Genomic DNA, 24,523 nt, shown 5'->3' on the forward strand with positions numbered 1-24,523 from the left:
ATATTTCTCGACTTTTTGTCCCCATTTCTGGCAAAGTTAGTCACTTTTTCATCTTGTTGCTGCAAGGCAAAGTTGTGACCTGTAAAATATTATGCTGTGTAAAAACAGGGCAAATATATTTACCTCCAAGCTGACCTCGCACTTCAAATTTCACCCCTCCATACAGCGGCCATTTAATTTGATTTAATATCACTAAGCTAAAATAATTCCTTGCAATAAATTTGTAAATGACCCCAAAATACAAATTCTAAGCCTTTAGAGTTGGCCATTAACCTGTAATAAATCTTTCAAAGATGAAATCAATAGCATATTAGGTTCAACAACCTTATCAGCCCGGTTTTATTCAACACGTATATGAGAAAGGAAGTTAAAAACTTGCTGCCACTAATATAGTGAGGCACATGGCAATGGAGTGCTGGAGCTGGAATAAAAGGTACACTAGTTTTAAAGGGAAATCTACCCTCCCCATTAAGAGGGAGGGAACAGACACCTAGGGTGGGGAGAAGAGGCTGCACAAGGAGCTAGTCCCAACCCTTTGGGGTGTCATGGAGTGCTTGTGCCTGTAAATATAACCACTTTTAAGCTTCAGATGAGTTGGATTGGTTGGTATGAATGAATTTAAATTAGGACAGTCTGGCACAAATTCGGACTCATGAAACTTACAAGGATCTGAATGGTCTGGCACCTACAGAGCGTCCAGGAAGGGAGGAAATGTACACAAGTTCCCTGGTCCCATTTCTTCTCTTCTTGGTTGAAACCATCTTATTCACCCTCTCACTTTCTCCCAGAAAATGGTGTGATAAGGAGAAGTGCTAGATGCAGCTGCCCAATTGCTTATCGGCTCTGTGCATCACAAACAACCAGGCTGTTGCACTGAAGAACTGGGAGAAGGAGCAGCTGGTGATAATGGCAGTGAGGACAAGTCACAGAATCCCCGAAGTAAAGAGAGAGTGTTGTCCGAGGGCCTTCCATAGCTGCAGCTGGTATTGAACTCAGTCCTCTCTTTCAGTCAAAAAGTGGGGATTGACCATCCCTTTGTTTTTCACAGAGAGCAAAAACTAGGGATTTTATCATGTTTGGCTTGGTGGATCACAACTTGTGTACACCTAAAGGAGATCAAAATTCTGGTTGCTAGTAAAGGTTAAGTACATGATGCAATGAATTAACTGATTACAACCCAGTTATTGACAAATCCCCTTTTGCCAGCCCTTCAGAGGATGGAGCTTTCCTTCCTCCTATGATGCCCCTTTCCCATCAGAATTCTCTATGGATCTCATGGAGTGCCAGGGAGAAGGAGGCACCTATCTGATCATACAGTATGCCAGTCCATAAGCACCCTCACTGTGTTTTATAGGCAAATACGCATGGCTAGCAAGGTCCAAGCACACAACAAGCTCATTTGTATGGTAATTCTCTTGTCTTGAGGACATTTTTGAGACTTGGCTGATAAAATGAACACAGCAAGACAGCTCCCTTCAGGCACGACTTCTATTAACTATTGTTTAACTGTTTCCTGGGGGATTAGTCTGTTGCAGCAAAAAGAACAAAGTGCCTTGTGGCACCTTGAAAGACTCAAGACCTCATCCCCATAATACATTTAAAACACTATTATACCACTATAATAGACATGGTTTCCCCCCAAAGAATCCTGTGAACTGTGGTTCGTTAAGGGTGCTGAGAGTTGTTAGAAGACATCCCCATTCCCCTCACTAAGCTACAATCCCCAGAGTTCCCTGAGAAGAGGGATTGTTAAATGACCCTGCTTTCATTTGGGCACCAGGTTAAAACCTGGTTATTGGTGTTTAATGATAGCCTCACTTTGTAGTGACTGCAGCTTGTGCTTTAAAAATATTTATTGCCTACCCGCATCCCCCACTACTGAACTGTAGTTGGATTTGTACCCAGCCCTGAAAATCTTTGGCTAGGGGGTGGGATATATAGTATAAACAAATACATATACATGCCACCCAGTAATATTGCATTCTTTCTGATTATTGATTTAAAGGGCTGTCTTTCATTCATTTTCTAACTTTTCTTTGTTGTCCTTGCTGCACTGAGGTGATTTTCTGTCCTCTCTCATTTGCCGGCTCGCTTTGATGCTAAATGTTTGCTGTTTCTTGCAGAAGTTTCTGTGGAATGAAAGAATTCCAATTAAATGTCTCTTGGAGCATTTTCCTCTCCATCCCAATCACCCACCCTGATGCTTGCGCTATTTCTTCCAGCTCTAACTTTAATGAACATAGTGGACCTAATGGCGTTGTAATCAGTTGATGCTACTACTTAACTCAGTTTGAAGCCCTGAAACGGTGAAAGGGGGGAAAACATGTTTGTTTTCTTTGCAGGGTTTGCAATAAGGTGGTTGTCTACTCGGAGACTTGCAGGAGGCATGGTTGTAGTATAATGCAATAAAATAAAGCCAACTTTGTTCTTATAAGACCCGTCTATAAATTTTAAGTAATTGCACAATTAATATAGTAACTTTCCCACCTTAAGTTTCTTATACCCATGAAGAGCAGAAAGTATTTTATGATTATTATTGATCTGTAGGAATTAAGATGGTTCATTAGGATGTTTTCATAATTTTTCAGTGCACATTACTATGTTATGTACAAGTTTATTGCAAATTTATTTGCAGCAATATTTTGACATTTTTGGAAAAATAAATGTACAAAGGGAACAGATGACATAAGAGGGAGAGCTTGTGGCAGAGCTGATTTGATACTCCTGCCACTATGCAGCACACTGAGCTCCCTACACTTCCCCCTCTCCTTCTCGGTAAGCAGCAGCAACTTGCTGTGTTAGGAAGCCAGGAGAGCAATGGAGCCCACCTGCATTACCTCACCAGCCCCTACTGGTGGCACTTCTGCTGATAAGGTCCTGCGGTGCATGTTGTGCATGATTTAACTATAGGCTCTTTCACACATTACGTGGAACAGAGGCACAATCTGCTTCTACACATGTGCAAGTGTTTGTGCAAAAGATGGTTTGCAGACTGCACACCTGTTGAATGTAACATGTGAACTATATGTAGGCTTGTTCACATTTTGAACACAGGTGCAAGCTCTCTCTACACATGCATAAGTGTTTCTGTGAAAGAGTGTATACTTGTTCATTCGGTTATTTGATGCCTAGGTACACAGACTGCACTTATTTACCATTATATGTGAATTACTGTACATGTGTATATCTCAACTATTTGTGTAAACAGGTGCATATACACTTGTTGAATATAACATGTGGACATTTCTTAATACCATAGAGTGATTTGATCACAGAAATAATGTATGGGCAGGTCCTGCTCTCCAAAAATTCCCTTATCCAAAAATAAGGACTTATACCAAAACTACACTACAAACATGGCTGATTCTGATATCTGAACAGCTGGAGTTTCCTCACTTTCGTACTTGTTTCTGCTTTGCTGGTCAGTGGCCACCATTTTTGGACAGAAACCATGGAGAGAGGGAGGTGTGAGAAAGACTGGACAAACCAGAGAGCAGGGGAGATCAGACAAATCAGTTTTTTCCTTTGTCTCTGTTTTGCTGGTTTGCTGCAGCCATTTTAGGAAGAAATCGTGACAGGGGGTGGGATCATGAATTGGGAATGTTCCCATAGGAAGTAATGCAAATTGTCAGCTCATTATGTGAATGCTTGCCTAATAAACAATTTCCTGGGAACACACTGTGTTTGGTAAGCAGGATCTGCAAATGAATATCCTTTCTGGATAGCCTTTTCTTCATGGGAAGGCAGGCTGCTCCATTCTGCAGTGCTTAAAGTCCCTATATTTTTCTTTCATTTACTCTCACAACACCAGTGAGAGCCTAGCTGCTATCGATGCACATTTTGCAAAGCCTGGCATGTTACCCCACATAAGTGATTTTAGTTTTCTGATGTGCTAGATTGAATAGAAGGCAATTCTTGTTAGTCTAGGTACTTCAGAGTTCAGGATTAATAGCAACTCTGTAAATTCAGAGTTTCTCAAATGACCAGAGGCCAAATGTGTTAGATCAGGATCTTTAACTATATTGTCAGAGTGTTTTTCCCTTCCCATCAACACCACTTCAGGTCCCCCCTGCTTTTCTTAAAGCTGGCTGCTCTCCCTCAAATACAAATTTACTTCAGGCATTGTGACAACTTAGTGACAGTATTGATTGTGGCTTCCAAAACTCCCCTAGGAGGTTTCTTCCAGACATTGAAGAATAAGGACCTTACAAGTGAGGGAATTGAAAGACCAAAGGCAGCTCTGAACCAAAATAGTTGCAGCGCAGCTGCTGTGTCTTACTCTGTCTGTGCTTTGAAAGCATGTAAGCGGCAGTGCTTTCATCAAATGTGGCGTGATTTATACCAGGATGGGGAGCTTAATCCTGACATCCCAGTCATATTCTCAGCTCTTGCTATCAGCCAGCCGGCCAAGGGTGCTGGAAGTGAGGCTCTGGCACCTTAAATGGCCAAAGAGTGTGGCCGCTTTGCATGCATGGTTATGGGTACTGGTCATATCACTGGCATATTCAGGTAGGTCTGCAGTGACCCCTCCTCCCATTTCTGAAACCTAGAGAACCACAACCAACCAGTGTTGACAATACTGAGCTAGATGGACCAATGGTATGTCTCAGTATAAGAACAGCTTCCTATGTTCATATGTACTAGTGTCATTGGAAGCACAGAGAGGAGGGCAAGGCGTGCTGCCAAACTGGATAGATTTAAAGTAGCAACAGCTCATTTGCAAGGGCTAGTAGTAACAAGCCTTGGCTTGGGCAGTCTCACCCATGCTGATGACAGTTCTGCCCAGTGCAGCTGAGCTAGTAGGAGGGCTGGTGTAGGTCTCTCTCTCTTTCCTCTTTAATATATAGCATGAGTTTTCATGTCTTCAAACTAAGGTATTAAAACACGGATGATGGCAGTACTTCCTGTGTGTACACCAAAAGGCATCTCTTAGTGATTGCACCTCACAAGGGATACAGATGTTGGAGAGCCTGTTTGCAACACACATCAACAGTAATGCAGTGCCCCTGGGCAATACTGCCGTCAGGACAAAATGCTGGAAGGGATTTCAGAAGCTGGAATGGCTTCTGCAATTCACCGTCAGCGTACACCAAGAAACTTAACTTGGCTCTGCATAACTGCAGAAAGCTCCCTGATCATGAGAGAAAAGTGTTTCCACTGTTGGTTGGGTTAGGTGCTTTCTCAGCTTTGCAGAGAGTTTTACATGACCTACACTCTAATCTTTGCTTGTTGCCTTACTAAAACTTTGAGTAAAAGCCTAGTTTGTTAGTTAAGGTTTGCTTGTTTGGGTTTTTTTTTTGGCAGGGTGGCATTGGAATTGGTCTGAGGTCTTGTCATTCACTCCATGCCTAAGGGTCATACCAATCTACCTACCATAGACAGTAAAGTAAAGGTAAAGGGACTGCTGACCATTAGGTCCAGTTGTGACCGACTCTGGGGTTGTGGCGCTCATCTCGCTTTATTGGCCGAGGGAGCTGGCGTACAGATTCCGGGTCATGTGGCTAGCATTAAACCGCTTCTGGTGAACCAGAGCAGTGCACGGAAATGCCGTTTACCTTCCCGCCGGAGTGGTACCTATTTATTTACTTGCACTTTGACGTGCTTTCGAACTGCTAGGTTGGCAGGAGCAGGGACTGAGCAACGGGAGCTCACCCTCTTGCAGGGATTTGAACCGCCAACCTTCTGATCAGCAAGTCCTAGGCTCTGTCGTTTAACCCACAGCGCCAACCGCGTCCACCATAGACAGTAAAGGTAAAGGTACCCCTGCCCGTACGGGCCAGTCGTGTCCGACTCTAGGGTTGTGCGCCCATCTCACTTAAGAGTCCGGGGGCCAGCGCTGTCCAGAGACACTTCCGGGTCACATGGCCAGCGTGACGAAGCTGCTCTGGCGAGCCGGCACCAGCGCATCACACGGAAACGCCGTTTACCTTGCCGCTATTAAGCGGTACCTATGGCGCTGTGGGTAAAAGCCTCAGCGCCTAGGGCTTGCCGATCGAAAGGTCAGCGGTTCGAATCCCCGCGGCGGGGTGCGCTCCTGTTGTTCGGTCCCAGCGCCTGCCAACCTAGCAGTTCGAAAGCACCCCCGGGTGCAAGTAGATAAATAGGGACCGCTTACTAGCGGGAAGGTAAACGGCGTTTCCGTGTGCGGCTCTGGCTCGCCAGAGCAGCGATGTCACGCTGGCCACGTGACCCGGAAGTGTCTGCGGACAGCGCTGGCCCCCAGCCTCTTGAGTGAGATGGGCGCACAACCCTAGAGTCTGTCAAGACTGGCCCATATGGGCAGGGGTACCTTTAACTTTTTATTTATCTACTTGCACTTAAGGGCGCTTTCGAACTGCTAGGTGGGCAGGAGCAGGGACCGAGCAACGGGAGCTCACCCCGTTGCGGGGATTTGAACCGCTGACCTTCTGATCAGCAAGTCCTAGGTTCTGTGGTTTAACCCACAGCACCACCCGCGTCCACCATAGACAGTAGATTGAGACAATTTAAAGTCCAAAGCTTTAGGAGCAGTGCTTTTGTTCCGGGGGGTACTCAAAGGTATGCAGCTACCAGCACCTCTTTTTTGTTGTTGTTGTTAAGAAGTGTGGCACTTACTGTAACAACTTCACGGTGAGGACTGGCACCTATTTTTCTAGAGAAAAAGCACTGGTTGAGGCAGCTAAGGGAGGAATCCACTTGGTGGTAGTGGTGATAACAAAGTGAAGGAGTTGATTGCTTTGTTTTCCTCTCTTCTCCCTCAGAGGTACAGATTCAGCCCATGCCATCACAGGTAGTCAAAGCATTTATTTATTTAAATAGTATGCTTTCCTGTTGCTCCTTACAAGTGACTAGGGCTATGCCAGCGAATTCCTCCAACGAAGCTTGTAAACGCGGTGGGGGGGGGGAATGCTTTCCTGATTATGTTTGTTTGTTTTGTGCCAGGGCTGACTTTCAGCTCCCATTCCCAATGTGTAAACATCGTGTACCTGGCTGACTATACTGTTGCCAACCTGTCTAGGTGGAATGTTGCCTGCTCACAAGCGAGCCGGATGTATGGCCTGGAGCTTGATTGCCAGAGAAGAATGAAGCAAAAAGGCAGCCAAGCTATGAAAGTATAACAACAGTTTGTGTCAGATTTGTGACTGCTGCCCCACCCCAACAGAGACAGTTTTATTTCTTAAGTAAGGTATGACCAGTGCTCTTTTGTAGGCCAAAAGGTGCTGGGACACTCCTCCCTCAGAAGACCCACCCCAGAGCCCAAAGAGGATATCTTTGGGCTTGGGTGGGGGTCTCCTCACGAGTCAGAGGCAGCCTGTGTCAGGCTATGTTCGCACTGCTGCCACATGGGCAGGCAGGAAGTAGGCAGGCTACTCCTTTCTCCAGGAAGAAGAGGCAGTCTGTGTACGCCCCCTGCCTGTGCAGAGGCAGCTGAGGCATGGCTTCTTCATACTGCTCCACTGAGGGGCATACGGTTGTCTGCTGGTGGCAGGGGGAGTAAGGAACAACGGCAGTTTCACTCGCGATATACCAACATGTGATGCCGCCATTGTGCTGTGGCCTTCATACTGGGGATGTATCGCCCAGGCCAATTGCTGAGAGTGCTCAGCTGCGGCAAAGAGGGACTTCTGCTCCTCAGCTGAGCAGCTTAATGAGCTCCCACCCACCCACCCATCTCTCCTGCTCACGAGAGCAGGAGCAGCTGGGAGCTTGCTCAGCTGAGGCGCAGCTTTCCCACACATCAGCTGTTAGCTGGGAGGCTGAAGAGCCTCAGCAAAGCGCTGCTGCTGCCTGAATAACCTCCCTCCCTCCAATTTAAATGAATTGTTGTGTTTCAGGATTATAATTGGTATGGACAACAATTCTCTTACCTCCGTGTTAAATGCAAATCCCACTGGGGTTGATAAGAATTTAGCAACCTAACTCTGCATATTTTCTGTTTTGGTCTTTCCTTCATTTGCAAATTGTCATTTCCAAATAATTATATTAATATATGATATATTGACTGTATCTTGATATATGTATAAATGTGTACACCCCACCCCCACAATTAGGAACATAAAGTTTAGAAGTGACCCCCACCCAGGATGACAAAAACTTGTATTAAGGTGAGATGTTTCAGAGGCCAGTTATTCCATGTAAAAATTAAGCTGTGAATAGTAATGCTACCCAAGTTTTTGGGAAAGTAATTTTCAACTTTCCCCCCCATTTTGTTATAAATCATTTCCCAATATTCTTCTACCTTTTTACATGCCCACCACATATGAAAAAAGTTCCCTCCATTTCTTTACATTTCCAACACAAGTCTGATTCTACTTTATACATCTTTGCCAACCTACTCAGAGTTAAATACCATCTATGAATCATTTTCAAATAGCTCTCTTTCAGTGAATAACACACAGTAAATTTTAGGTAATTTTCCCAGAGTTTCTCCCATTGGTTTAGATCTTTAACTAGCTCATCTTTTGTTTCCCATTCTAATAAAAAGTTATACATTTTAGACTAAAGTTTATCCTTATTCTGTAATAATTCCTTTTCCAATTGTGAGCTTTGGTCCAAGAATGCATTTTTTTAATAAAAAAAATCTAACTTAAACCTGTCATATAAGTGGTGGTATTGTAACTAATCTGTGACTTGACTCCTTCAGTCTTCCAATCAAGTGCAATTCATATTGTGTAGTGGCATCTAAAAGGTCAGTTGTGAGCTCACAATTTTTTTTACTAAAAAAAATTTCAGGCTTTAATTTAAAATAGCAGGATAGTGCAAGCCCAGCACTGAGCATGATGATGATTAATGATACTACAAAAATTATCCTTAACAAGAGTAAATTAGTAGATTTGAACTCACCACCCCCAATTCTCAATACACAGACCTCCACCTTGTACACGAGATGCTCCATTAGCTGGGCTAATGTGAAAGGAAGAAATTGTGTCTCTACAAGACTATATAGTAAGGGAACTTGATTCCCCCCCCCCCCATGATAGATCTAATCAGATATATTCATGATTTCCTTAATTATGGCAGTTTATTCCAATTCATTTAGTGTTTTTTGTAAGAGCTGCACTTGTTGAATTGCAGAGAGAGAAAGTTGTAGCATGTGAGAGATCATGTACACAATTCCTAAAACAATTCCTGATTAATATTAGCACAGCAACTAATTATAAACTATGAGATATATATGCAAGTGTGACAAATCGAAAGTCCAACTAAAAAGAATATATATATGGGAAGAGAGTGCCATTATGACCTCATCAAAGCATGGGAAGTAGGATGAAAATTGTTTGCCTTAGGTTTGGAGCGTATATGCAGTGGGATAGCCAAAGACCAGAGAGATAGAGTAACTGTTCTTTTGAAGTCCCATCCCCTGCAAGCTTGACACTATAGAAGGATTTTCAACCCTCTGATGTACAGAAGTGAATGACTTCAAAAGAAAGTATTTGGAGTTTATGCAGGTGAAGCAGATGCTCAAAGGGAGAGTATTGTGGAGCTCGACTTCTTTGTCTGTATACTAACAACATTTTATCCCTTCTTCTTTACAACAACAGATCAAGAAAGCCTCCTACTGGAATTTGATTTATATATGTAGAATATCTTCCTATTGCTGGCCTGTGGGGGAGAAAGTAGCTAGTTTGGCACACAAGAGAGCATACAGATATGTTTTCTATACACTAAGCCCACAATTTATGCCCAGTTAACTTGTGCACATTCAGCTTTACATGTGTGGTAAATCAATAAATAAATATAAAGGGGTGGAAAGCGGGCAGAGTTCCAGGAAAAATGATTTGGTAGTCCCACCCACCATTGAACCCAATGGGTTTTGACTATACACAATTTTTGCTTTAGGTGCAACCCCTGGCCAATAACCCCCACCTAAGTTATAGGCTTACTGTACATCATACATAAGGTGTTTTTTCCCTCTGTTGTGTGGGATGCTATATGAAGCGCATTGTGTCCATACATACAGAAATATGTATAAAACCAACAACACTGGGTTTATTTACACGTTGTCTGATAGGATTTAGCAATGTGTTAATGAGATAACTTGAAGAATTTTCCCAGTGAATAATAACGGGAAGGAAGAAATCTGCTTACCAGCAACTCAGTAAAATAAATGGAAATCTTTGGAATCGTGCTGATTCTGTACATCTAGTTTACTGTCATCTGTCATGGAATCATAGGGCAGGATTCAATTCATGAGTGCTGTCAGCAGTGGTAGTGCTATAAGGATGGTATTTTGCTTCAGCCAGGCATGGTCCAAATTCAGGGTGTGCTTTTAGGTGGCATGATTTACCGTAAGTTAGAGGATGAGAAAAGTATCTGCATGTTCGGAGTTCTCCTGTCATTATGCAAAGTGAATGCGGCATGTGAGCAAAGGATACACATCATGCAAACTAAAATTGTCTTTTTCTGTGTGCTTAAGTCATTGCTTAGCACGCTGCCCAGGAAATGTGGGAGTTAATACTGGAGTTAAAGCACTTGCAGGGATGCTGAAAAGACCAGTGAGGCTGAACTCCATGGTGACAACAGAGCCCAATTCATATATTCCCAGATTAGTGTACCTATGGCTTCACAGTCTCTGGATCCCACACTGCTCTAGAAATTATCTCTGAAGTTAGGTGTCTTAAATTGCTACAGGGGGGACATTAGAATATGAGTAGTTTGTATCACTGCAGCCTTCTCATATTCTAGTGTTGCTTCCATGGTATTTTTGCACTTAAGAAACACTGCTATGCTGCTGTAGTTTAATTATATACATCTAGGCTAGAGCTGCAGGCTTAAATGCATACAATGTCTGCCCCCACCATATATAAATAAATAAATAGATTTTTTTTAAAGTACATAGTGTTTTGATTGTACTGTTGTCTTTATGTGTGTCCCCCGCCCCAGGCAACCAGTGTGAAGTGGATATAGATGAATGCGTTTCAACACCTTGTCTCAACAATGGAAGCTGCGTCGATGGCATCAGCTACTATAAGTGCTACTGCCGAAGTGGTTTTATTGGAATAAACTGTGAAACAAATGCTGATGAATGTTTGTCAGCGCCTTGTCTTCATGGAAGGTGGCTATTTTCATCTTTTACTATTATTACCCATAAGAAAAGAAGGGGAAGGGGAAGAAGAACTAGCAACATTTAAGATTTAATGTCAGGGAAGGTTGCTGAAGATACTTCTAATTATGCTGTTCCATAAAGTAAAAGTACAGCCACAGTTAAAGGATGACAGATGTTGCCAGTTTAAGCTAATGCAATATAGTGGGTACATTATCTCATTTCTTCTTTCATTCGAGTGCAATAACATAAAGTAATTTTCAATAACTGTGCATTAATTAGACTTTAATATACTTGCAAGGAGTTCTTCAGCCTTTGCATGCGAGCAGGTTGAAAGAGGATTCTTCTTTGGAGCGCAAGCATATGTGTGGAGGTTTAAAATACTTAGGAACAAAGAACACAGGAATCTTCCTTTTTCCAAGTTGGACTATTGGTCTAGCCAACTCAGTATTTTCTGCAAGGACTGGCAATGGCACTCCAGGGTTTCAGCCCTACCTGCGGGTACCACTGATTGAACCTGGAATCTTCTGCATGCAAAGCAGATGCTGTACCAAAGGGTGTTTGGTCATGACACAATACAGTTATAGGGACAGTTTCTATTACGTCGAGTGGAGTACGTACAGGATTAGCCTGAGATTTGTATATGAATACAACGGATTAATGTGAATGGTGCTGTGTTGTGCAAGTGTGGCAAGTGACCTGGATGTTCTCTTTCAGATGCATTGACCTCATTGATGGGTATCGGTGCAACTGCGAAGCGGGGTGGACCAGTTCAAGATGTGAAATTGACGTTAATGTAAGTCTTCTCATTAAAGCAGAGGCCATTTGCACACACGAACCCATAAAATACCAAAGCTTTTTACAAAAGAAGTACTCCCTGGGTTCTCAACACCGAGGAGGTGGCGAGGGTACAAAAGTTTCAGTAGTCTGGTCATCAGGGGCAACCATATTATTAGGTCCAGTGCCTCAGGGGGAGAAAGGCTGCAGTGTTTTACCTCCATTCACTACAAAGTGCAGGAAAAGCATTAAGACTCAAAGGACTGATCTGCAGAGATGGTGCCTAAAGGGAACAAAGTGCATGTTCCAGGTCCTTTCACAGTAGCTGCCTTCAGCATAAGGGTCACATCCACACAGTGCATTTTAAGTTCACGACCAAAGAATCCTAGGCGTTACAGTTCCTCCCTCACTGAGCACCCTTAAGCCTGAGCTCCCATGAATCTTGGGGGGGGGGGGGAGCCATGTGCTTTCAATGTAAGGTGTGGTTGTGACCAGAATGTGTTACTGAATTCCAGTTGCTGTTGGCTAGCAGTGGATGAGGACTGTTGATTTCAAGTCCTTCTTTTGAGATTCTTTGAGCCGCATGGTTAGCCACAATAGGAAACAGGATCCTGGCTTAAAGGATTGTTTCAGTTTCCTGTGTAAAGCATTAATTGACTCAATATGTAGCACATTTGTGCTAGAAAACCTTTTGTTATAATTGTTCGTAGGGATATCATAGTGCTTTCTATATGAAACCATTCAGTAATTTGATAGGTCACTGGGGATTTACATTCATACTCTATTTACTACCTGCAGTCAGAGCTCTGTATTCTTTTGAACTTTTCCTATTGCATTGGATGTTCAGTAAGCATGTCAGTGAGTCGACCATGTCACCAGAGCATAATATGAACTAATTAGCTGTTTTAATTCATCATATTCCTGATGCCACACGGGTTGTAGCATACACAAGTTCAACATTCAGATCTTGAAAACAAACAGTTGTTCCTAGACTCCTTTTGAGATGCCATTAGCAAAGTGAAACATATCAGTAGTGGCTGGTTGTAACTGGGGCTGGTGGCACACAGGGCAAGGCAGCTTACTAGTAAACAGAACCAGGATAAACCATAGGCAATAATGAACACTGCATTGCTGCTATCCTACTGTGTGTCTTCTTGCACTTGTGGTCTTAACACAGTAGCTTGACCAGGTTTGGCCGGATGCAAGCAATGCAACCAGGTAAAATCAAGTTTCTTTTCTCCATGACAGCTCCTAATAATGAATTTAAGAAGTGCTCCCTTTTCTTTGTTATTGTTGTGGCTTTTAGTTTACTGTGCCCCACCCCCAGATTTACATTTTAATTGTTTATATTTTATTTTTTTTGTAAACTTCCCTGGGAATATCCCTGAAGAGTGGTATAAAAATGCATGATAAATATTCATACTGGCCCAAGTGGTTTCACCACATTCCGTCTCAGAAGGTAGCTAGTTATATGAGGGAGGATGGAAGGATTCAGGAATCCTTAAGTGGTGTGACTCATCCCGGAAATGACAGTCATCTGCACAAGTTCTTCCACCTTGGCTTTTTTGTTACTCTTCAGAAATGTGTCCCTGTGTAATTATCTCCAGTTAATGTTTGTGACTTTTCTTTAGGGAGCCTGACTTATTTGATTTTCCATTCTCATTTGTTCCAAAAGAGGCATTAAATTTTCTGCAGACCTTGTAACTTAATTCATTAAGGAACAGATGCTGATTCCTTCTGTAGTACTAGCAGAACTGCTTTATGTTTGTGTTGTTTCCCAGATTAATGGTGCTACATTTGGGGAGCAGGGAGGAGATATTTAGATTTTCAAAAGAAAAGAGAATTTTCAAATGCAGTCTATGTTGCCTTTGAGCACAAGTTTTTTTCTAAAATTGCCAGTGCAGGAAACCTGATCCAGATCGCAATCCAGACTTGGTGGAATAGAAGAGCTTCCAGCCCTTTGCTCCAGCTGTAGTAGTCTAGAATGGGCTAGAAGAATCAGGAGTAGCTGAACTGGGAGAACCTAGGCTGGAGGAGGACCTCCCCTTTCCACCCCAACTTCAGTCACTTTGGAAAGGCAGCAGGGATAGTGGATCTTTCATCCAATCTTCCTGCAGACCTGGAAGCCCCAGCAGAGACTGTGGAGGGCTTTGATCAGACATGGGAGGAATCTATGTGGCAGTTACTGAACAGGAGTCTAAGCAGGAGAGTGCAGTCTTGTTGCTTATAACTTGACGCAACCTTCACAGATGGAAGGAGACCCACCCATCCCAACAGGAGTATATGCTTCCAAATATAATATTCCCACAAGGCAAAAGCTTGGCAGGAGGGGTGGGGAATTTGTTGGGACGTCTTTATTGCTTCTGTCAAGTTCTGAACTTCTTGCCATGCTCCTCAACTCCAGGATTGGGGCTCCTGAACTCCAGGATTTGGACTCCTGAGTACTACATCAACTGCTGAGCCTTACTTGACCAAGGAAAGAGCTCTCTCTTACTTCCAAGTAAGGGCCTTTGTGAGTGTTGGGTGGAAGCAGCTGCCCACACTTCCTGATGTGAAAAAGCCCCATGGGAAGAGTTATCTCATGATATCTTTCCACAGGGCTTTAATCAAAGTGCATGAAGTCTAGCTACCAAGTGCCTGAAATTGGTGCACTTGCAGGTTTTGTTCTTAAAGGAAGTTCTTCCTTTTAACTCCTGTTCCCCTTTCCTCCCAAAAAGTATTTCTGCACTGGTTTCTTTAAAAGCAAAAATGGCTACACTTAAAACAACCACAATTAACAGCTGCTAGAAGCTTCTGTCGAAAGCCCAGCAAAGTGTGTCACAGGGTCTTCAGGAATTGCTGACATCTGAAAAGGCTGCAGTAGAAAGATTATTTGTACAAGGAAGGAAAGGACACTCACAAACACCCCTTGTCCACCAAAAGCTCATCAAAAGCTCCACATCTCACATATGAGAATTTGGCTTGCATTTTCCTTGCTTTTTGATAATTTTCAAATACATTTTCTCTTTTTGTGAATTAACAGGGAATAGGTTTTTTAAAAAAACAAAACAAAACCATGGAAGAAATGTTGGGCACAACCCTAATAAAATTTTCAATAATTTGACGTTTGATAAGAAAACAGCACCTCGTGTCTGTTTTTATTCTCAGCTTCTTTTTCAAGTTTGATACTTCCTGATGATTTTTATGCTTTCTCCAATGAACTATTATTTTAGGTTGATTTGTTCTCCATAAATTTTGTAAAGAGCATATAAGAGAACAAAGCTGCAGGAATAGTTTGAAATGCTAACAAGCTACGGGGAATGCATGGAAAGAAATAAAAAGCACTCCTCTATTTTTGGCTAGCAAGCACAGAACACCTCTTAATTTCAAACAACAGACTGTTCTTTTCTTTTCTTTTTAATGACTTTGAGTTTCCCATTAAGTATTTTCATTAATTTAGTGAAAGACTAATGTTCAAACTATAGGTTCAAATTCTTTGGCAGTATACAAAGTTTCCCATCCTTCCTATGGGATGTATAATTCAATTACTTTATGTAATGCTTTCTAATAAATCATCCTATACATCCCAGCTGGTTTGCTGATAGGAAAAGCATGTTGTTTTCACACCAGTCCTCTTGGGTTCAGGTATTTGCATTTAAGTAAAAGTAATGAGTATATCGGAAAAGGAAATCTACTTATCCTTGCTCTTGGTAAACTGAAAAGTGTTCACTAGTTTGGAGAAGTTAGCAATAACCCTCCGCCCCACCCCTTCAAAAACGAAGAACGCTTCTTTCAGGTGACTTGTGTTGATTATCTCAAAAGCCTGGATGACAGCAATTAACAAACTTTATTGAAGATGAATGCATTCGTCAATCGGGGAGTGGAGGAATTCTGATTCATTTTGGCAATTACACTAATTGTGCTTTCCTGTAGTTTTGACGCAGTAAAAGTTAATTTGCCACAAGGTTATGTTATGTAAATGTGCCAAGGTTTTCCATTGGATTAGGAGAAAGTATTTGTCACTATATTTATGTTATTATTTGAATAAGGATCAGTACGTTTGCTCTGCTCTTATACATTTTTTCAAACTCTAACTTTTCAAAGCAATTGTAAAGAATTGCCCTCATCCAGTTTTCCATGTGAGGGAAGAAAAGGCAGCCAACTGCATGCTCACACAGCTCAGTTGATTCTAGCATTATTCATTAAATGCATATCCTACCTTCTGTCCCAGGAGCTGAAGGCAGCATACAACATTCTTCTCCCTCCTCCATGTGAGGTAGGTTAGAGAAGGGGGAGCTCAGTGTCACCCAGTGAGCTTCACAGCTGAGTGAGGATTTTAACTGGAATCTTCAAAGTCCTCATCTGGCACTCTAACCACTATACAACACTACCTCTCAGTGGGAGAGCACTTGAGTCTTAGTCACACTTGCGAAGTGGATGTTGCTTTGGTGCTCCCACCATGCATCTTCTGAGTGAGACTGTAGGCGCTGGCTGCCTTCTTCTCCTTCCCAAGAGGCTATTAAGAGGACAAGAGGAAGTCCCTCTGAGTGTTGCAGCAGACACTGACCCATTTATAGTTTCCTGGGCTCTTTTGCTACATACTTTCTTGGACTAGGTCCAATGGGCTAGATTCAGCTAATGGATTCAGCTAATGCTAAAGGAAGCTCCCGCAAGGACTTTTGCTACAGCAAAGGGGCTTTCCCACTTTTCCTCCACCCATACTTCCAGAATTGTTTGATGGAATGTTTGTTACGGCACAATGTTGAATTCTTCCCAACTTTTTATCTGTATACAGTCATACCCTGGAAGTCAAATGGAATCCGTTCCAGAAGTCCATTCGACTTCCAAAACGTTTGGAAACCAAGGTGCAACTTCCGATTGGCTGCAGGAAGCTCCTGCAGACAATCAGAAGCTGCGTCGGACATTCGGGTTCCAAAGAACATTTGCAAACCGGAACACTCACTTCCGGGCTTGCAGCATTTGGGAGCCAAAATGTACGACTTGCAAGACATTCAACTTCCAAGGTATGACCGTGTGTGTGTGTGTGTGTGTGTGTGTGTGTGTTTGTGTGTGTCTGAGTACCAAGATATGACAATCAAGAAATAGCTAAACATGTCATATACTCTTGCACTATTAACCATTGCTTCTGCTGCCTTGCCATTTTCTTCAAACACTCCTAGTTCTCAGATACTGCATATTTAAATATTGTAGTAGATAATAATTTTGTTGAGCAGCATGACTAATATTCTTAGGAAAATGCAACAAAAATTCTTTTTGGTTTTCTTGTTGTTGTTTTTTTGCCACCATTGATCAGTGGGTATTGGCTACTAATGCAGAAACATTTTTTTTATTTGCCATTAAATATCAATAACCTCAGATATGCAGATGACACAACCTTGATGGCAGAAAGTGAGGAGGAATTAAAGAACCTTTTCTTGAGGGTGAAAGAGGAGAGCGCAAAATATGGTCTGAAGCTCAACATCAAAAAAACTGGGCCCATCACCTCCTGGCAAATAGAAGGGGAAGAAATGGAGGCAGTGAGAGATTTTACTTTCTTGGGCTCCATGATCACTGCAGATGGTGACAGCAGTCACGAAATTAAAAGACACCTGCTTCTTGGGAGAAAAGCAATGACAAACCTAGACAGCATCTTAAAAAGTAGAGACATCACTTTGCCAACAAAGGTCCGTATAGTAAAAGCTATGGTTTTCCCAGTAGTGATGTATGGAAGTGAGAGCTAGACCATAAAGAAGGCTGATCGCTGAAGAATTGATGCTTTTGAATTATGCTGGAGGAGACTCTTGAGAGTCCCATGGACTGCAAGAAGATCAAACCTATCCATTCTTAAGGAAATCAGCCCTGAGTGCTCACTGGAAGGACAAATCATGAAGCTGAGGCTCCAATACTTTGGCCACCTCATGAGAAGAGAAGACTCCCTGGAAAAGACCCTGATGTTGGGAAAGATGGAGGGCACAAGGAGAAGGGGACGACAGAGGATGAGATGGTTGGATGGTGTTCTTGAAGCTACCAGCATGAGTTTGATCAAACTGCAGGAGGCAGTGGAGGACAGAAGTGCCTGGCGTGCTCTGCTCCATGGGGTCATGAAGAGTCGGACACGACTAAACAACAACAACAATTCTAGTGTGATATATGAAATATTAAAATGTGTAGCATTTGTCACACAGTTGTTTTCAACTTCGTTAAAATTTCTCTCATCCTATCTCAGCATTATACCCCACAGTATCCTCTGTACTATGTAACAATAACCCCGCCACAAGCTGTAAAATAGTAGCATATAATTAACAGCATATAATTAACACTGCATTTATGAAGTGAGTAAGAGATCACATATAAAGACATAAATGATGCATGCGGAACTTTAGTCTCCCTACCCCCCAAAAGCTATTTGGAACAGACTGACAGCCCCCACTGGGCATGCATAAGCCATTCTGCATGCCATACAGAGCTCTTTGGATTGTGTCTGCTGAATGAATAAATGAGTAAATATCAGCTCAAGGGAAGAAAAATCTATACGGCTCCTCAGATGGGACGTTAATTTTGAAATCTTACCATATCTAGGTGATTAGAGTTGCTGATACCCTTTTAATCTCTGTTGTTTTGTTAACTCTTGCCCTGATCTAGCAAAGGAGATCTGTATGTGGTGTGGTTTCAGTCTTCCACAGCGAAATCTGCTGCCTAGACTGGAAAATGGCAATCACAGCTAGCCTGAGGCATTTTGCTCCCTAGGCAAAGGGCAGGATGGAACCCCCCACCCATTCCATGCACAGAAGCTGACTGGGGTGGCAGTTGACTCTTCAACCCTTGTAATAGGCCACCACAATCCTACACTCTGTCTGTAGGATGGAAGGAGAAGAAATGGAAAGTCCCATTGTACTAACAGAACTAGATGCTTGGAGCATTACAGTTAAACTTCACCATGTTACCATTGCTTTGAATAAGAACACTTACACTATGATTACTATCACTTGGAATGGCATAGCCAATACAATACACGGTTTCTGTTACTTTAATAGTATAGTTATCTGGATTTCAGCTCCTCTCCCTATTGAAGTCTAAAGCCAGTTTTCCTGTAGCACGTCTATCCATTTAATACTCAGCTAGGCACTGAAGACTAGACTTGTAGTTTTCCTTCTCTCTCCAGATTTTGGCTTCCCTCAGGACTTCTGCAGCAGTCTTCCTCTGGTCCAGCAACCACTGTTGCCTCAGGTTCTTGACAATCCTGCTGATGCTCAGCTGAAGAACTTGGCTGAGGGCTGCTTTTGGAGTCACAACTCTTCCTTGCACCTTCTCAGCTCTAGCCAGTAATGCCAGCTCTCGGTCACTCTCAGGCTTCCTGAGCCTCTCTGAGCCACTTATTAAGTCTGCTGTCTGACTCTAATGTCCAGCTTTTCCTTCAGCTTAACCAATAGCCTCTCTCAGCAATTCCCTCCCCTTGACCAGAGACTAAGCTCTTTGTTCTCTCTAGCCGGCCAGTCAGCCACCGCCATCTTCGCCGGCCAGTCATTTCAGCTTGGGTAGGATTCTGCCCCCTCATCGGCATATAACTGGCCCATTTGGATGAGGTAAAATGTCCACCAACTAAACAATCGGATCTCACCAGTTTCTGATGCTGTATAAAAAGACGAAAAGAGGGTATATGGATAGTTTAATCCTTTACATCCAACTATGTAGAAATCTTTTATACTTTTTTTTTAAGTTGCCTCTGAAACAAGATGGATTTTCACAATGCCACTCCTCACACCCTCCTCACATCTGTGGCTTGAGATGGCTGCCTCACTGTGCCTAATTGTAAGGTGCTGACATGAGAATCCTTTGCCTAATTTTTGTTCTCAGCAACTGGGGCTGCATTTAACACCCAGCACATGTGAAATTTGAATGCTCATATGGCATTCACAATACGTAATTCTCATCAGTATATCCGTCTTTTGGTACAGATGGGTGTCTCTGTGTTTTTGTGTGTAGCTTTCTGCTATCAGGAGCCACTGCACAGAGTTATCACTTGTGACTAGCCATATGTAGGGCTTTGCTGATGTATGTGAAGGTCACTAGATCTTTATTTAGAGTGGCTAGAAATCTTCCACACTTGCCAACATCTGTATAATCACAGGAATTTATAACTACTCATAAGCATATGCTTAACCTGTGATCAGGGCATTACAGTTAACCACCAAGAGATTTACTGATGAAGACCAGGACCCTGAGTCCATTGTTGTGCAGATACCCCTTTACAGGAAACAATCTTATGCTGCTAAGGCTCTGAAATCAATTTATTGTCATTTATCTCCTCAGGAATGTGAATCAGCTCCCTGTCTTAATGGAGGTTCTTGTCAAGATTTGGTCAATGCCTTTGAGTGCATTTGCTTGAGTGGATACACTGGTGAATTTTGTGAAGTGGATATTGATGTTTGCACTGAACCTCTTCTGAACTCATCCCTCTGTTTCAACGGAGGCAAATGTGTTGATGGCCCAGGAAGAACTTTTTATTGCAGGTCAGTAGTCTGCTTACCTATAACACGAGCAATCAATATACATCAAGTTGTTAAGAAAACAGGAGGGGGTTATGTTATAGGGTCTTTTCTAAACCAACATGAATGTTGTGATGTTTTTTAAAAGGACTGTTGGAATCTGAAAAGGTTTAGCAATATAAGAGTTAACCTTTGTGATCTGTTTTGAGTTCTGCCTGATACCAAAAAAAGGGGGGTGTTATTATTTTAAGTAAACAACTACCGGTAACTGAACATCTGAAATACCTCCAACTTCCCTACTGGGGTGCTGAGATTGGCCTGCAGAGGTTTGAGGGGGGACAGCCAAAGAGAGGGCATTCTCTGTGGTGGCCCCTAAATGGTGGAACTCCCTCCACACAGAGGTGCATCTGGCACCCTCATTTCACAGCTTCTGGTGACTGCTGAAGACACACTTCTTTACTCCAGTTTTTGACGCTTGAGGTGTATCTTTTCAGAACTCTCCTTATTTTTGTGTTTGTGTTAAACTGTTTTTAATGTTGTGTTTTAATGTTGTAACCCACAGGGTACCAATGGGCCACAGGGTAAATGGTGGGGTGTTGTTGTTGGTGGTGTTGTTGTTAAGAAACAAAATCAGTCAATCCAATTGGGCCCTTGGTGTCATTTGCCCTTGGCATCTTGATTCAGACACTGAGTCAGAGGCTACAGTGTAACCAGCTAAGAATTGGACTTTTCCACTCTCTCGTCCCCTTGTGCATTCCCTTAAACTGTTCTTGGGGTTTCCCCTACCATCCAGAGCAGATTTAGGGGGTGCAGGGGACACGGGAAGGAAAGGAGGGAAAGTCCCATTCCACGAGCAGACCTTGTTCTGTGCATGCAGCAACTTGGTTGAATCCTGCTCAATTGTTCTGTGGTCAGTGGTGCATGATGTTGCAATGAATATCTTGAGGGCAAAATATGTGTAACACTTTCTGAAGTCACACTTTTTAATGTGCAAAAATCATATATAGTTATGAGATCTCACCCAAAATTACATGGTGCGTTTGAGTAGATGTCGAGACAATTGCAATTTTTAAGGGGACAAGTTCACCCATCCCATTTGTTCAGAAAATAAAAATCAGGCTGAGGTTTGTGATCTTGCCTTCTTCATTAACCATAGTCTAACTCAACCACAGCAGATCAAGAACTATTTTTAAGTGCATTCGTAATATGGCGTAGTAGTCGTATCGGGACTATACCAGCTCAGTTTCGCCCAAGAAGCCATTTAATTGAAATTATATTCATAGGATAGTTAGGGTACTTCCTATGACAGAGTACTTGTAAACAAGTCTTCTCTCTGGTTTGGTAAGTTTTACAGAATTGCTGCTATTTTGCTCTATTCACACAAAAGACTGGCGAAGAGACGGGAAGAGGAAAAGGACAGAAAAATCCAAATTCATGAATAATGTTACAGTGGTAGCTCTGGTTACGAACGGGATCAGTTCTGGAGGCCTGTTCGCAACATGAAAAGAGCACAACCTGAAGCGCCACATCTGCGCAGGTGCATGGCACGATTTGGTGCTTGTGCGCGAAGCGCAATCTAGCACTTCTGCGCATGCGCAAGCGGCGAAACCTGGAAGTACTTCTTCCAGGTTGCTGCAGGACATATCCTGAAAAAACGTAACATGAAGTAAACGTAACATGAGGTATGACTGTATATGAAGATGGAAATATTCAAACATATTAGACTTTTTAATAAGAAATATTTAATAGGATCTGTGAAGGTAAAATATATAGGTTGTAAAAACATGACTTTTTTCAACTGAAATGACAGCAAATATTATTTAAATGTATGACTTAGTTGAGACTCCTGCATTGCAGGGGGTTGGACTAGCCTTGGGGTCCCTTCCAACTCTACAATTCCGTGATTCTATTATTCTATGATTCTTTGCTGAAGAAGGCATTGAATAGTGACTAGAATTTGCAGAGAGATTCAGCATAATGTGAGTTCTGGTAATGATTTAATTAATTCTTTGCAGGAATAAAAACTTAGATATACACAAAGCTTTCAACATTCTCTAGGCTGTTTTAAGGTGCATTTATCAAATTCTCTTTGTATTAGAAATAATACTCAGACTTCCACTTTGACTTACTCATCTATTGAAAAGCTTGATAAAAAGGAATTCTAATCCTTTGTGACAATTTTCTGTGTGAAATACTAATATAGTCTCGAAAGCATACATTTCAAGATAATCATTGTATGTTTTGTAGTTGGTGGTCTGAAGCAAAGCTGAAAGAAGTTTATTAAGCATAATTATTAGAATATAATGCCAACCATATAATAGTGGATTGTAACTTTTAACTATGTGGGGTAAGTAACCTAATAGGTTTGCAGCACAATCCTATATTTCTGCTTAGAAGTAAATCCCACTGAGGTTTATGAGGCTGACCCCCAAGTAAGTAGGTTAAGATTCCACCCTGAAAACAACAAATAATAATGAAATTAATATGTGCATCTCAAAAATGATGCAAAGTGAACATCTAAGGGAAATACTTTTTCAGCTAGCCATGAAAGCTTCTTGGGACAGAACATTTCTTTAGTTGTTTCCAGAAAGTACAGTGGTGGGCACCTGTTGAATGTTAACAGGATCACTGTTCCACAGAACAGGGGCAGCCACACTGGAAGCCCTGCTCTTAGTTGCTGAGGAACAGACTTCTGATATTTTAGGGACTTGAAGGAGAAACTCTTCTGCAGTGTGCAGAGACCTACTTGGCATAAGATGATCTCTTAAGTAGCTTGGACTTGAGCTGTATAGGGCCTTAGTACTAAAGTCTCATACCAGTAGCAGATTGGAGCCAGTGCAAAACACACAAACAAGGTGTGATATGCTGGTAGTAGTGTGTCCCCATAACCTAACCACCATGTTCTCTGTTAACTGCAGCCTCTGGCCCAGCCTCAAGGGCAGCCCCACATAGAGTTAATTGCATATGAGGTTACCAATTCATGGACAACTGTGGCCTAGCTAACCTGATTCAGAGATGGACATTACTGTCCTACCGCCAAGGCTGATAAGAGGCACTCCTGGTCACTAAGTACACCTGTGTCTCTAGTCTCACAGCTAGAGTTAGGAGCACCCCCTGGCTACACAACTGCTCTTCCAGGGAGAGTCTGACCCCATCCAGAGTAGGTTATTTACTGGGAAGCCAGACTCAGGAACTGCTCACCTGCAAGAGCCTCTATCTTGCCAGAATTCAGACTTGGTATATTAGCTCTCATCTGGCCCACCACTACATCCTGACACTGCTTGCTCATCCATTCCTGAGTTAGTTATTACAAAAACATGGAGTTTGATGTCATCAGTCCACTCCAAATCTCCTAATGACCACACCCAGCAGATTTATGTAGATGTTAAACAGCACTGGAGGCAATATAGTGCCCTGAGGCACCTCATAGCTCAAGAGCCAAGGGACCAAGAAGCACATCCCATGTTATCTTCTGGAACCATTCCTGAAGGTAATACCAGAACCGTTCTGGAACAGTGACCTCAATATCCAACTCCCCAAGATAGTACAGGAAGATACATTGGTTGATGGTATCAACAGCTGATGAAAGACCAAGCAAGAACAGCACATTTCATCTTAAAACAAAACATACATCTGTAGATGGGGTTGTATGAATATTGGGGGGAGGGAATCAATTATTATTTTCTTTTTTTAAAAAAAATGGTGAGTCCAAACCCATTCATATTGTTCTGATGTTGTTCTTTTCTGAGGCATGTGCTTCTCCTTTGGCCTCTTAAGTCCTTGGCTTTATTAACCCACCCTACTGTTCCATTCTCTTGGCTATGGTGATCTGTGTGATTTTGTTGATGGCAATCTGATATGATATAAAGAATATGAGCCAGACCCAGTGGCTTGCCTCACAGTCAATCAAATTAAGCAGCAGTGTGGGAAACGAGGGTGAAGACAGTGAGATCAAAGATAGTAGTGGCAAAAAGAAGAAGAAGCAGCTGCTGCCAAGGGAACAAACAGGTGCTGAACAGTATTGAAATAATGTGGATATTTTGCAAGGTGAATAACACCCCCCCCTCCATGTGTTCAGTCACAGTAAGTGTGCCTATCAAGAAAACATTGAAATCAGAGAAAATTTGATGAAATCCTAATTTAATCTCGCAGGCACCACTCATACATGGTGGATTTGTACTTCTATGGTGTAGAATTTGGAATTATGCGTTGTTAGAGCTGGTATTGGATCCTTGAATAACATTTTGCATTCTAGCCC

At 42.4% G+C, this 24,523-nt stretch overlaps 1 protein-coding gene across 1 annotated transcript in view; it reads left to right on the forward strand.

Moving 5' to 3' along the window:
• The window catches only part of LOC114593851 (protein eyes shut homolog), a 466,323-nt gene that overhangs the window by 103,249 nt on the left and 338,551 nt on the right, over positions 1-24,523 (forward strand). Inside the window, exons 12-14 of the mRNA XM_028722673.2 lie at positions 10,864-11,035; positions 11,741-11,819; positions 20,090-20,289. Coding sequence (XP_028578506.2) covers positions 10,864-11,035; positions 11,741-11,819; positions 20,090-20,289 — 451 coding nt within the window. The remainder of the gene's footprint in view (positions 1-10,863; positions 11,036-11,740; positions 11,820-20,089; positions 20,290-24,523) is intronic.

The sequence above is a fragment of the Podarcis muralis genome, chromosome 3, assembly GCF_964188315.1.
Source record: "Podarcis muralis chromosome 3, rPodMur119.hap1.1, whole genome shotgun sequence".
Taxonomy (NCBI): Eukaryota; Metazoa; Chordata; class Lepidosauria; order Squamata; family Lacertidae; genus Podarcis; species Podarcis muralis.